The sequence below is a fragment of the Megascapheus bottae genome, chromosome 6 (genome assembly GCF_031878675.1).
Source record: "Megascapheus bottae isolate mThoBot1 chromosome 6, mThoBot2.hap1, whole genome shotgun sequence".
Lineage (NCBI taxonomy): Eukaryota > Metazoa > Chordata > Mammalia > Rodentia > Geomyidae > Megascapheus > Megascapheus bottae.
The window spans coordinates 43,718,801-43,733,970 of NC_143514.1; the positions used below are offsets into that span (position 1 = coordinate 43,718,801).

General features: G+C 38.3%; 1 protein-coding gene across 6 annotated transcripts in view; it reads right to left on the reverse strand.

Annotated features, from left to right (window-relative positions):
- Nfia (nuclear factor I A) overlaps window positions 1–15,170 on the reverse strand; it is a 367,217-nt gene that overhangs the window by 169,463 nt on the left and 182,584 nt on the right. For all 6 annotated transcript variants that reach the window (XM_090334728.1, XM_090334731.1, XM_090334732.1 and 3 more), the window contains exon 3: window positions 754–819. In XM_090334728.1, the coding sequence (XP_090190854.1) occupies window positions 754–819 (66 nt within the window). The remainder of the gene's footprint in view (window positions 1–753; window positions 820–15,170) is intronic.

Consider the following 15,170-nt stretch of genomic DNA (forward strand, 5'->3'; position numbering starts at 1 on the left):
TGTAACAGGTCAATTATAAAGGCCTAAAAGGCCTCAAAAATACTTCTCTGTGAATAATCTCTAGTCACCAATGATAATAAAAGGGTACCTGCCACTTTAAAAGAAACTAAAATGACAGGGGAAAAGATTATGGTTCTTCCTTTATGATATGGCAAATCAAGCCCACTTCTCAAGGTTCGGTTAGATTATCCACTTTCTTGGGAATCAAGATCCTCAGACAACTGACAAATGTGAGGGGCTGGGATTGGAGCTACTAGGGTGGTCCACAGAGGAATCTATTCTGGAAACTCATCCCCTCCCTCTCTCCCTCTCCCTCCCTCTCTCTCCCTCTCTCTCTCTCCCTCTCTCTCTCTCCCTCTCTCTCTCTCTCCTCTCTCTCTCACCCTCTCCCTCTCTCTCCCTCTCTCTCCCTCTCTCTCTCTCTCCCTCTCCCTCTCTCCCTCTCCCTCTCTCCCTCTCCCTCTCTCCCTCTCCCTCTCTCCCTCTCCCTCTCCCTCTCCCTCTCTCCTCTCCCTCTCCCTCTCTCTCTCTCTCTCTCTCTCTCTCTCTCTCTCTCTCTCTCTCTCTCTCTCTCTCTCTCTCTCTCTCTCTCTCTCTCTCTCTCTCTCTCTCTCTCTCTCTCTCTCTCTCTCATAGTTGTTCCTATGTGGCTCCCTCCTAGAGTAGACACACACCCCCAATCCTCCTGCCTTGCCTGGCTGCTGGCACCCTGTGAATGCTAATACAGCAGCCAGAGTCCCACACTAAACTTACCGTTTTCTGGCTGGTCCTTAATGTCAGCATCACTTGGCTGGCTGGGACTTTCAGACTGACTTGAATCTGAAAAACATAAAAATACAGCCAAGAATTACAGGGTCTGTGAAGGAAAGTGGATCAGAGGTGCCAGACTTTTTCACAAGGGTCAGCCTATACACTTAAGAAAGAGAACAAGGGAAAATGACATGATGAGTTAGAAGAGAAAAGGTTGAGAGAGGAAAGAAAGGGATAGGGGCAGAATGCATTTTGTGTACACCTCTAGAAGTTTCCTTTGCGCCAGATCAGAATGAAAGCGCCTTCAGAAACCATTTTCTTATAGGAAGAACATTTCTAAACTGCTCTTCTCCATTATTTACACACTGGAGTCTGATAAAGACTTCATCCTTCATTACACACATCTGAAGCTTGATTCAGAACATAATAAAGTGTCAAAACATATTTTGAAGCTGGTATATAAAAGCAACCCAAACAACAGTAACAAGCTCTGTTGCTATTTAGCTTTGTACTGCAGCAACAGATCGTGCAGCTGAGCTCTAATACCCTAGCACATGCACGCGAACTAGTTACACAGCTCAGAAAAGGCCTTCAGAAAGTCCAAGGCTCTGCCACAAAAGAAGTGGAGTTTTCCACAAACAAGTTTTTGCACACCTTGATGGAAGTAAATTGATTTTTTTTTAAAAAGAGGATAAAACTTTTGAATTAAAAAAATTAACTCCATGAGATAACTGAAAATAAACTATGAATTAAAAATTTTAAATAAAATTAACTCTGATCAAAGAATGCTCCAGAATTAGAAGCAGGAATATTTATGATATATTTTCGGGAGGGGAAAAATCAAGTAAAATGTTTTCAAGGGAATAATGCATTTTCTGAGTACTTAAATCAACAAACATAAATACAGCACACACACACACACACACACACACACACACACACACACACACACACACTGTCTATAGAAAGGCTGCATGGATTTTACCTTGACTTCGTAGGGTAAGAAACTGCTATTTGAAATTTGACCAGATTTCAGCAAGAAGCTCAATGCGAGATCAAGAGTTCAGGACACTTAAGTAGGATTAAATGGAAAGTATTACTTCTATTGCAAGGTAGTTCTAGCATCGCCCTTGTCTTTCTTGAAGACATCATACAAAGATACAGCAGTATTTGGGAATTTAGCTCCAGATAAGCTCACGTATGATTTAAGACTATTTGCTTTTAAGCAAATGAAAGATTTTAAATGTCAGAAAGTCTTATAAAGTGCATAGCTATTTTAGAATTTTAATGTGGTTATGATAGCAAAATGTCTCTTTTAACTTATTCAAAGGTTTCAATAACAAAAGTTTCAAAATAGTGTATTTTTGTTTAGGTCTGGAAAAATTATATATATATATATATATATATATTTTACCTATCTGGTAACAATTGCCAGTGAAAACAAACAGAAATCATGATCTAAAAATTGGAAATATTCACCGATTTATAAAGTTTAGCAACACAAATCAATATTACTTAGTGCAGATGATTTAACATAACATAATTACTTTCTCTTTTCCTAAGGAAAGCTTTTATAATTTTGTTACTCAAAATTTCCAGTTCAGTATTTGAGAAATAATGAACATATGTAGGAGACACATAGCTCCATTATTTTTCTTCCAGAAAATCTTAAGTCACTAATATCTATAACCAAAGCGAAATTTCCACCTGTTTTTAAAGAAGTCAAAATTCTTTCTGATCTTCCCAAAACAGACATATAAAATTTTATTCAACATAATTTTTTCTCTGGAAATAAATATTAGCAAAAAATACTAGCAAATATAATTATCTTATTTCATAGATTAACCAATAAGTATATTTTTATGATTGTTCCCACATGAATGAATAGAAAATATCTTCCATCTCAATTTAGCTAAATAATTATTTTTTCTGATATTATCCAATAATACTAAATTATAAGTGATACAGATATAGCTTCAAAAATCTATTAATAACCTGAGAGTGCACTTCTTTATTCTTTTCAATTTTTGTTTACAGTTGGTTTTCCATCCAACCCTTAGAAAAGACAGCATAATTATGGACAACATAGACAGCAAGAAAAAAAGTTAAATGTATAATGAAAATTAGCTTAAAATTCCAAGTTATGGGCAAATAAGCAAAGAGCTGAGTGGTTAAAAACATGCTCAGAGTTGGTCTGCAAGGGGCCGCAGTGCTCTTGTGAAAGCTCAGCTACAAACACTGGGAGAGGCATCTCGCCAAACTGAAAGTGAAGTGGCATTTCTCAGTTTTATTCAAAACTTAGAGATACTGCTATCCCTCCAGGTTTGCACACAATAGTTCATCCCTGTAAGGTATAGGTAAAGCCAAAGCTCTGCAAGAAAATCTGACCTAAAAACTTCAATAATTATTTTTTTCTACCCTGGGCTATTTAATGCTGTTTCCTTTCCTGAATCAAGAAGAAACACAACTACACCGTCGTGGTGCTAGCCTCAGATGAGGATGGATGGATACTTTTTTTCGTATGGCAAAAGAGCACTAAGGCAGATAATGGCATGGTGTTAACCAGATGACCAGAATTATAAATTAATTTCTACCCATACCTAATTGATACGTATGGTGGATCTCTTTCTTGACCATTTGCATTAAAATCCTATCAGGAAGGTTACCAATTTACTTTTCTCCTTTACATACTTCCTGGAGATCCAGAAACCAAACTAACTTTATGTCTTACTGTTCTAGATAATTATCATATTGTTGGTTGATAAAAGTTAAGAGTCCCCAGAAGACAAATCCAACAGCCTAGAATTAGGTTCTCCTCTTGTACGGGAGCCTCCCCCTGTAAGAATGACTTTCTTGATTTCCTGGTTGGAAGCCAGATTTGTATTCTACAATGAAGAGAATATTACTTAAGGTAAGTTTAAGTGATAGAGTTGGAAATGCAACTGTGATAAAGTAAATTAGGGTTGTCAGTTTCCCCCCGTCTAGGGATTTGCTTTTTGTTTAAGGAACCTTAGACTTCAACCTAACCTTGAAACACAATATTTCTTTTGGTTTTTAAAAAATTTATGAGCAGAAATTTAAAACTAAAATAGGCAGGGTTTGCAAATAGGAGGCTGGGTTAAGACCTCTTAATTGAACGGGTAGCCATCCATCTATGTATTTTTATGGCGCCTACAGCTATGTTGCCGGAATACTCAGACAAAGATAGTTCACTCTCAATATAATCACTAGGGAAAGGAATAAAATAAATCCTCAGTTCTACATATTAGTCTGCTTTCATAAGCTTATAAGATACAAGAACAAAAGCCTTGCACTAGGTCAGAAAGGAATGTCACACACTACTTTTTTTTGGGAAAAGGACCAAGATTACAAAAATAGGTTAATAAATACAGTCAAAATAATATAGCTAAAGAATGAAAACCTTACATTTTAACCTCAAACAGACATCAAACGTTCTTCCCCATGTTTTTTAAGTTTCCTGCGAAAATAGACTATGACTAAATCTTCCATCCTTAATTTAGAATTATATGCCTTCCCTTCCCTTCCCATCGATGCTGCTCACGGCAGGTGGAGGGCTGTGAAAGTGATATTAAATGATCGTCTGGAAGAACTGGAGCCCTTGAAAGAGTTCCTTCCTTCTCTTCTTTCCCCAGTTTCTCCAGCAGGATGCTTAGTCCAGCCACACAGCTCAGTAACTGCCTGAACTGAAGAGATTTTTGTCTAGCACTCTGACACGGAACAACTTCCACTAACAATGAAAAATATATTAAGTTCACATCAAATAGGGGAGTGGAACTTCTAACTTGGAAAAAAAAAGGACGGGAGAGAGATGCCTTGGTCCCTGCTTGAAATCTTACTTCTTCAGTACCCACAAGGGAAGGTGAAGTACAGCAGAGTTGAGAATTTGCAGACAGACCTCCTGTGATCCTCTGGCCCACCGACCACCAAGGCTGAGCTGAGGACATTGTCTGACACACAAGAGGCCGTCTAGGATGTGTATAGGCTAAAATGATGGATGGCAGGAACATTTTGCACATTCCGAAAATACAAAGGTGGAGAGCAACCCTCCATCCTCCCATGTCCTCTAAATAGTAACAACTGCCATTGTGAAGCTCTTGATAAAGGAGGAGTAGACACATCGTGATGAGAAAGCCTTCCCTCCCCTAAAACACACCAGTGCAATTCCTATTCAGTCAACACGATAGCAACAAAGGTCTATGAATCAGAAAAGCACAAATTCTGGTTCCACTAGAAAAATCATGCAGCCTAGATACCTACCTCCTTACATGATTTGCCTTACAGAGTGGTCTGAAAAGCCTTTGTTAGAATCATATGTCCAGTTTTAAATCTCCCCAATTAGAGGGCAATAAGAAGATACCAGAAAGCATCCAGACACAAGAAAAAAAATTAGTTATACAAGCAAAAGTGAAAATTCTGCATAAAAGAGAGATTTTGTAGGGCAGAAAAAAATTATATAAAAGGCCAAGACAGGAAAGAATATTTTCTTGCAAATAAATAGAGATAAGAGTATTCTTGGGAATAATAGTGACCACACTGACAGTGATAAGCAGTCCCCATCAATGATTTTATCCACTAAAAGATGTTAGGTAGGTTTGTGTTTCTCATGTTTGGAGAGATGAGTGCTTTGCGACCAAGTTGGGACAGATAATACACTCATATAGTTACAATAGAAAAAGTAATCCTATTTCTGCTTGGTAGACTGCATGAGTTAGACTTTACATTGTCCATAAAGAAATGTGCCCTTTATCTGACTGAACCCCTCGGGATATCACCTTTATAATAACAATGAATTTTTAAAAGGCATAAAAAGTGTTAAGGCTTTATTTTCATCATCTAGTATCATATTTATTTATAAGTATGTCGTATTTACTTAGGTAAGGAAATTTAGAAAAACACATGACTATGATGGACACATTCTGCTCATTAGTCTCATGGTTATTCTTTTAAGATTATTATCATAATACTTGTAATATTCAGGAATAATGTTTATTTTTTCCTAGTAGAACCAAAACCTTATAGACTGATGTGAAATATTTGCAAGATCTTATATGGCAATATAAAATTTCAGCATCTAGGTGCACCCATGTATACACAATTTGTGTCGTAAATATAAACTTTGATGAATGGAACACCTTCAGCTAAATATAGCATTATCCATCATGAACAAACAGAAATCCATATTACCATTAGCAAGTCTTGGCCACTAAAATTATGCAATTATGAATAGGATTTCCTGAGAACAAATAAAATCCTTTTAAGCCTGGTGAATAACCAAACCAATATTTTAGGTCAATTGATATACATGAACTGTGGCTCACCTAATGAAAAATTAACCAAGAACCTAATTCTTAGAATGGATAAGCTATAAGGAGGGTTCCATCCTGTAAGATTTCTTGTTTTTTAGAGTCAGAAACATTCTTTAAATGGCAAGTCTTATCTTTCCCACCTGAAAATACAGTATTCAGTCCCCACAATTTTCCCAGCAAGCTAGCACTATGTGAAAAAATGCTGTAAATTACAGTATGCAAAGGGAGCTACAAGGTGAAGCCAGGGGAGGTGGTAGCTGTAGGAGGATCAGAAAGAGGAAAGAGAGGAAAGGCTGTGTTCAAGCGGCAGCCACTTTGAAGGGGTCTACTGGACAACCCTGGGGGCTGCCAGCTGCTCTGAAGATCAACCCTCCAGCCACTGCTGTGTCTAGCATTTTCAAGGCCTAGTTAAGATGATTATACAATCTGAGTTACCACCAGTTTTCGTTCTTGAAACTTCCCTTTTTTGTAATGCCTTTTTTGAACAAGAAATTTTTGAGATATTAGATTTACAGGAATTAGACTTTCTTTTTTGGCATGAATGCTGGTATTCAAAGCCCATCTGTTGAGTCGAGGCGAGGGTTGATGACGAGGCTGTTTAAGTTGAAGAATGATTCAACCATCTTATCACCTACTCACAAAAGTGTTATGTGCAAGAGTCAGCTGTGGGATGATACAGTTTTTAATGCACTGGGGAAAAAAAATTAAATGGCGTCTATTGTGTGATGACAGTAAAGAGGAATCATTTGTAAGTTTTAAGAATTTTGGAATGAAAGAATGAGTTGGTCATTAAATCCTCAATCTTCACATCACCTGATTTCATGGAGCTTTTCCAGGGATATTAAAAGTAAAGGGAACAGTAAGAAAACAGTGATAATAAAAGAAAACACAACATACTACTTGGACTACTTGTGTAACTTCCTGTGCTTTCACAAGGTTGCGTGACTTGCAGGGGTGGAGGGAAAAGCTAATGGTTCATTCATACCTATAATCCTACTCCAAAGGCTGAGATCTGCCAATCTCAGCCTCTTGGAAAGCAGCCAATTTCATCTCCAATTAACCAGCAAAACAACAACCAAAAAAGCCACAAAGTATGACTCAGCCCTAGAGCACTAGTCGTGAAGCAAAACCTAAAGGACTATGCCCAGGCCTTGAGTTCAAGCACCTGTACCACCACAAAAGAGAGTGGTGGGGGGAAGAGAAAGAAAGAAAAGAAAAAAGGAAGAAAAAAGCCCTATGACTAAGAGGTTTAGATGACCACTTTGACTTTGTTTCCCCCATAAGACACAGTGCTTACTTGGTAGGGTGACCTGTTGATTCAGAATTCAAATGACCGAGTCAACCTGGTCACCTACCCCTCCACTCCCATGTAAATGAAGATCGGCAGCCTTCATTGTAAAATCATCAAATATCAGTATTGTGCTCAACTCCCTCTCTCAGCCACATCTTTCTTTTAAGTCAAAATTAATTCTAGCAGTAGATTATTAGAAATATTATATATACTTGAACATTATTTATATAGTTCCCTAAATAACTTAAACTATAAAATGTATGTAATTTCATGTTATAAAAGCAAAGTCAGTCAAAGCCAGGTATCTGTGGTTCTTGCCACTGTAATCTGATTCTATCAGGTAATCCTATCTATGCAGAAGGCTGAGATTTGAGGATCACGATTTGAAGCCAGCCTGTGCAAGAAAGTATATGAGGCTCTGATCTCCAATTAACCACCAAAAACCTGGAAGCAGAACTGTGGCTCAAGTGACAGGGCACCAGCCTTGAGTGAAAATGCTAAGCAACAGTGCCTAGTCCCTAAATTCAAGCTCTAATAATCCTTTCCTCATGAAGGTAAAGGCAGCAAATGAAAGTGATGTATAATTGAATTATAATCTATGTGCATTATATTCATGTATCTGGACATCTGTAAAGTCATTTACTTAAAGAATTAAAATGCCTTAAATGGAGGATAACCATGCTGTTTAAGTTCAGGCAATCCCCTAAATATTAACTTTTTTATATTTGTATTTTTGTATTTCATTATTGAAGGAGTCTGAAAAGTTAACCAAACATTATATCTATATTTATGTGTGTGTGTGTGTGTGTGTGTGTGTGTGTGTGTGTGTGTGTGTGTATCCTAAAAAATCCTCAGCTAGAACTTAGTTGGTTCATCTGTAAAAAGAAGACACTGCTGATCATTTTGCTTTTGCTTTTTTTTTGTCAGTCATGAGGCCTGAACTCCGGGTCTGGGGACTGTCACTGAGCCCTTCAGCTCAAGGCTACTGGGCTACCCCTTGAGCAACAGTGCCACTTCTGGTTTTCTAGTGCTAAACTTGAGATATGAGTCTCAAGGGCTTTAGTGCGTGGGCTGGCTTTGAATCACAATCCTCAGTTCTCAGCCTCCTGAGTAGCTGGGATTACAGGCGTGAGCCACTGCACCCACCTCATTTTGCTTCTGGATCAAATAAAATAATGCAACAAAATCTAGCTATAAAATTTATAACTGCCCTCTCCCCCCCCAAAAAAAGTACATTTATTTCTGCCATACAGGTCTCATCTGAGAAGCTTTTCAATTCTTTTAAAATATCAACCCAACCACAAATGATATGGTTGTAGTATAAAATGCCAATATTGCAGATCTGTTATTTCTACTTCCCCTCCAACTGCCCCCGCCCCCACCCAAAATTCTCAATTCTCATATAACTGGGAAAGAGATTATCTCTGATAATGGAAATGTAAATCTCAGTTTGCTGGTGTTTATTCCAGACAGACATTTGTGTGTTAAATCTGTTTTTATCAGACAACACTTCTGTCTAAGCCAGGAAGTACTAAGTCTTTGTAACAAGATGTATGTAAATAGTTTCCCATGAGCCTTTGCTGTAAACTGAAGCAGAGGGGGAAAAAAATCTTGTTATGTTACCAACAAGAAACTTCCTCAAAAGTAGAGAACAGAAGACTAAGCACTTGTCCATGCCGATGAGTCCAAACGAGTCCCAAACATGTGCTCACAGTCTGCTGCTCTTTATTTTAAACAGACTTGGTGTCTTACATCTGTTGGTTAGACAACACTGTCTGGAGAGTCAGGCTTCAGGACCTGTGTGAAATGAATGGTGACCATAATCCCATGAAATAACCTGTCTGTGGCAAAACTCCAAACCTCCTGCCACTCACAGTCCCCACCAATGGAAGCTACCACAAAACATGGAAAACTTTAAAAAAGAAATTAATTGAATTCTAACATTTTGTCTATTAAGAAAGAAGAAGGAGGAGGAGGAGGAGGAGGAGGAGGAGGAGGAGGAGGAGGAAGAGGGGAGGGAGGAGGAGAAGAAGAAGAAGAAAAACACCCTTTCTAGACTTATCTTGCCTAATGGTGTAAGAGATTCCTGATACAAGGATGAATATTATCCAAATTAAACTAAAAAACATTGCTAATGAACACCCAATCTAATGATACAAATATGAAGATTTTAAAAGAAAGTAACAGGAAATTACTTATTCCTTACTGCTATAATTGAAGTAATTGTCCTGGAATCTTTTTTCTTTTAATTATAATACAACCAACTCTTTCTTAAAAACATCTATACGTGAAGCGTTAGTTGAACAGGGAATTTCTTTTCTTTTTGTTTTTCTCGTTCATTCTGAGGGTTCCAAAATCTTACCAGAGAAACTGAATTGGTTTAGCTTGTCTTCCTAGACAAAATAAACACTTTAGGACTCTACTTGTTTGTATTCTCCTCAGTGGCACTGTATGCATCAGCAGCTAAAAACAAAGAAACTTTTTAGCTGCTCAGACAAAATGCAGAAGCTTCCCAAACAAGAGATGGGAGGGGGCAGGGGTTCAGGGAAGGGTGGGGGTGGAGGAGTGTGCAGAAAGTCTGACAGTCCATTCAATATGAGGATGGTGGCTATAATGCATCCAGGGTCCCCTTGCTAATTAAATATGCATTGGCACCGTTTTGATCGATGCAAGCCATGGATCAGATGACGCACCTGAAAAATCTTGAGCACAGAGCTCCCAGGAAAAGGGAAAATACAGTCTTGTCTCCTTATCTTTGTTTTCAAAGGCTCTCAATTTCTGTGCTTAGATATCTAATTTAATTCTCTCACCCCTCAGCAAACTGGATTAGGGAAGTCAATACTGCCTTTGTGCATCGACAGGAAAACACAGCTTTCCTTTTATTCAATTTAGCTATGACCTTTAGACAAAGATAATGACAACTATCTAAAAGTAAGGTTAAGGCCTGCAGAAGAAGACCCCAGAGCTAAGGCTCCCTAGGTGTTTTGGGTGATAAGGTGGCAGGGTTACTATGGAATTTTCCTTCGTGGTAAGGAAGAAAGGAGAAAGGGGATAAAGAATTCGTAATGTCCGGGTGTGATAGCCAGAGAATGAGAAGTAAAGAGAAAATACAATGAAAAAAGATTTAAAACTACCGGTGAGATGACCAAAGTTTTGATATTCAACTGGGTGCTGTCATACCCACAATCAGAACATAACTCTGTGAAAGATAGGAATGAGAAGATAGGAGTTTGCAACCTTTGGATGAAAAATAAGAAGCAGGTATCAATTAACAAGGGAAGGATACCTCTCACTACAAAACCAGGACCACCCTAGCCAATTCCAAGAATCACCATGTGCTTTCTAATGCCCCGTAAGACATTCTGGCCCCAAAATCTACCTGAGTCTAATCACAACTCGCATTTTATAGGCCACATGGCCTAGTCATCTGCCAAACTATTTCTCAGTTAATGATAAGGTTAAAGATTTTGAGGTTTGGTGAATCAGAGGGTGTTCTTCCTCCTCTCCCAGAAAGCCTTTCTCTCTCTCTCTCTCTTTCTTTCTTTCTTTCTTTCTTTCTTTCTTTCTTTCTTTCTTTCTTTCTTTTTCTTTCTCTCTCTCTCCCTCCCTCCCTCCCTCCTTCTCTCCTTCCTTCTTTTTTTCTTTTTTCCTTTCTTTCTTCCTTTTCTGTCTTTGGGACTACTCATTCTACCCATCCATCCACCTATTCATTCACTCAACATCTAAACTGTATGTCTTTCACTTTGTATATCTCAAGAAAGATACTAAGTGAAAAAAGGTAACATCTCTGCCTTCCTGGAGTTCTCCATCAGTCAGAACAATGAGTTAAAAAATATATCAAAAGCAGTGACATGTCTTCTTGGCTATGTCCTGTCCACTACTGAAATTAAGTATATACTCTTTAGTCGCTTTTCTCCTTAATCAGTATCACGAACCATACCCCTACAACAGTATGTGCAGTAGCCTAGACCACAACGGTTAGGGGTTAAGGTCCTTTAGTGAGACAGGGGTATAGGCATGGTTCCCTCAAGTAAAACAATGGGCTGTTATTTACCACAAATTTGTATTGCTGGAAATGCAATAATAATAATTTCCCCCGTCAGTAACAATTCCATAGCTGGTGAAGAATGCTATCCTAATCAGGCTTGGTGTCCTCCCATTCACAAAAAATGGCCACTTGAGCAGAGGAAGCTGTTGGTGCAATAAAAAAAAAGTTGATAAAAGAAAATCGAAGTTGGAACCCCTTCCTGGCCATTTCTTCTACCTTTATGGAGTTGTGCCAGCCTGTCACCTCCCTGAACACCCACTTACTCATCATTCAAGTATCTGACTCAAGATGAGGAGGGCTAAATGGCATGATTTAACATGCCTTGTAAGTTCTGAAGAACTGTCATTCTCCAACTGCACAGGGCATGAAAGCTGGTTTTCCAAAGGATATAAACTGCTTAAAGCATCACACTGAGTATTTATTTTTATTTCCTGTCTCAGTTTTACTGGCAGATAACACAGTGTCTAGAACATGCAGATCCTAATATATGTTTGTGGAAATGGAATTGCAATTAGAAGGTAGAAAAATACTTCTTTGGGGGCCCTGAAACACCACAGGGTCTATCTTGGGAGGTTTCAACAGGTGTTTTGGGTTTAGACTGTCTGGTTTCAGGGAGACTGCATGACTACAGGGTGGTATGTTATATGAGAGGCAGGAAGCCTGCTTTTGGGTTCTGAATTATCTACTTTTTCTTAGCTATGTACATTCTCACCTGCCCAGGCTGGAAAAAGTAAAAAGAAAAGCTATTACATGTTCTACAAGAATTCTTTCCAGCCCTAAGTTCTACAATAGAAATTGATCATGAGCAATTGAGTGGCTAGTCTTTTGGCTTTACTCAAGGCTGAGTCTCCCATTTCACAAAGGGGACTGGGTGAGATTTGCTTATTTGTTTCTCTTATAAGTACAAGTGAAAATACTCAACATAAGTCCAAGACTATCATTATAAATGACCACAAATAGCCCACTAAGAGATGCAAATGTTTATCTTCAGTGATTTGGCCAACCGCTGACCATAACAAAGTTTTCTCTATAGCCTGACCAATCATGTCACCTAGATCATCAGAAAACTTTTATGTGTTTTAAAATCTACTAACTCTAGGTACCTGTAATCCTGCTTCGGAAGCTGAGACCTGAGGACCCAGGCAGGAAAGTCTGTGTGATTCCTAATAGCTAGGCAACAGTGCCCAAGCCCTGAGTTCAAACTCTGGTACTGTTAACATACATATACATATACTCACCCTACCCCTATACACAAAAAGCTATTAAAGAACTTAGTCTGTCGGTAGGCCCACTGATTTAATAGTTGGGTAAAAATGGGGCTGGGGACCTTTTAAATACAGGTTATCATGAATGCATTACCTCTGGAATGTACTTAGAACAATACTGTTAAGAAAATATTTCAGATCTACTGTCTCTAAATAATGATCTTTTAAATTCCATATTAACTTTTAGTTTTGGAATCTATAACACATATGACCAAGTATTAATATGACCAGCTATTAATTTGATCAAACCAAAAATGTGCCTCAAACTTCCCATATTACCACAATAAAGATCTGGTACAATCCAAATCTGTTCAAATTTGTTCAAGTCCTTTCTGAGTAGAAATAGTCATGTACATCTTACTTCTGTGTCTTTATGCTAGATAAAAATGATATAAATGATCTCAGTGAGTCATTCCACTTTTGGGAGTTTCTGTTTAGATTCTATCATGGCTTTCTTCTTGACATATGCAGTGCTAAGTTATTTAAAATTAATTGCAGTACAATATTTTAAAGTTTCTTCTCATGGTGCTAATCTTGAATGCTTTGGATGTTTGAACCACACTTGGAAGCCATCGGGTTCTGTGTATCCTTAGAGAACAGAGAGCCTGAACATGCTGAAGAGATTAGTCAGTGATTCTTTAGCAAACTTTAATCTATCACCAAAGCTGCACTGGATTATAAAATTTCAGAAATGTGTGAGCTGATACAAATGAGAAAACTGCCAACATCCCTTACAACAAGAAAAAAAACCTGGATAACTAACACACATGAATTTAGTTACTTGCTTTGGAATCCTGAAAAACTTTTGGTACCCCCTCACCCCATCCCCAGTCATGGGGTCCTACAATGATCACAACACTTAGGACCATGGGAGCATCTGTGCCCATACCTCCAATTCAAAGTTCATCATACGTGTTATTCTGGTTTTCATTTCAGGACCTAATCACTACTTTCCCCCACCCCCTGGGATTATATTGAGTGGGAGATTAAAAAGTATTTCCCATGCCAGTAATTCAGTATGGATCAGTACCCAGTAAGAGGCCTGAAATTAAATTGTCTTGCATATACTGCCTGCTAATAGTTTGCATTGAATTAGTCAAATGAACTATCTTCACGATGTACAGTAAGAAAAGTGTTGTTTCATCACCTGCATTTATTTTAGTAAAAAAAAAATCCTGTTTAATAGGATGTCTCTTTAGTTCAACATCCTTCACCATCAAGCAAATGTAAAGGAGGGACTGGAACTGTAAGTCACTTTTCAAAAAAAAAATCAACATGTATCCAAAGACTTTCTCGGGAGGAAGAATTTTGTTTATGTCAATCCATCAAATACTTATTTTCACCTATTATGTGTGTACTGGAGATTTTAGTCCATTCTTTAGCAGTTTACACTGTTTAATAAGAAGAGCTTCCAAGCCAGGAACTTGTAGCTTACACCTGTAATCCTAGCTACTCAGGAGGCTGAGATCTGAGGATCGCACTTCAAAGCCAGCTCAAGCAAGAAAACTGGAAGGGGTGCTGTGGCTCAAAGTGGTAAAGTGCTAATCTTGAATGAAAAATAGCTCGGGGACAGGACTCAGGTCCTGAGTTCAAGCCCCATAACCAAACCACCCACTCACTCCCAAAAATAAACTGCAGTCACAGAATTCTGTATCATTTAGAAAAGCATGCATTTCTGGCTTTTCGATTATAATCACAACCTCATCATCACTGCTAGTGCTAACATAGAGTTTCTCAGGGTAGAACTCTTTCCAAAGTCTACCCGCAGTGGGAAAAGGAGATAGGACTATTGATTTATATCAGAACAGGCAGCTGAGCGCCAGTAACTTATGCCTGTAATCTTAGCTACTCAGGAGGCTGAGATCTGAAGATCACAGTTTAAAGCTAGTTCACACAGAAAATTCCGTGAGACTCATAACAAATTAATCACTAAAAAGCTGGACGTGGAGGCGTGGCTCAGATGGTAGAATACTAGCTTTGAACAAAAAAAAAAAAGTATGATGCCCTGATTTTAGGCCATAATATCAACACATATATGGATACAGACATAGACATACCCTCCCACACACAAGTGGCCTGTCTCATATTCAACGCAAATCACAGATCTATTGGCTTTCATAATTTCCCAAATACCTTGGTTGTAGTAGAAGCCTATGAACAAGTAAAAAGTACTACAAAAGTGAATGTTTCTAGCCATGTTCCATTCTCACACAGGCCCATCTCTGGGCTTCACGGATAAATCTTAAACTCTAGCAGCATCATACTAGCACTGATGGGCCTGTGTGTTCAAGTGATTGCTTTATTATCTCTTCTATATCAGATCTCTAATCTTAAAATAGGCCAAGAACTAATCACTGACTCAACCATGATTCACTGAAATCTATGAACATTCTTTCAGTTCTGTTGTGTTTTATTTTTTGGTTACTAAAAGACAAGAACATATCATGAGTGGGAAAAGCAGTCCAAGGAAATAGGATCTTTTGTTGTTG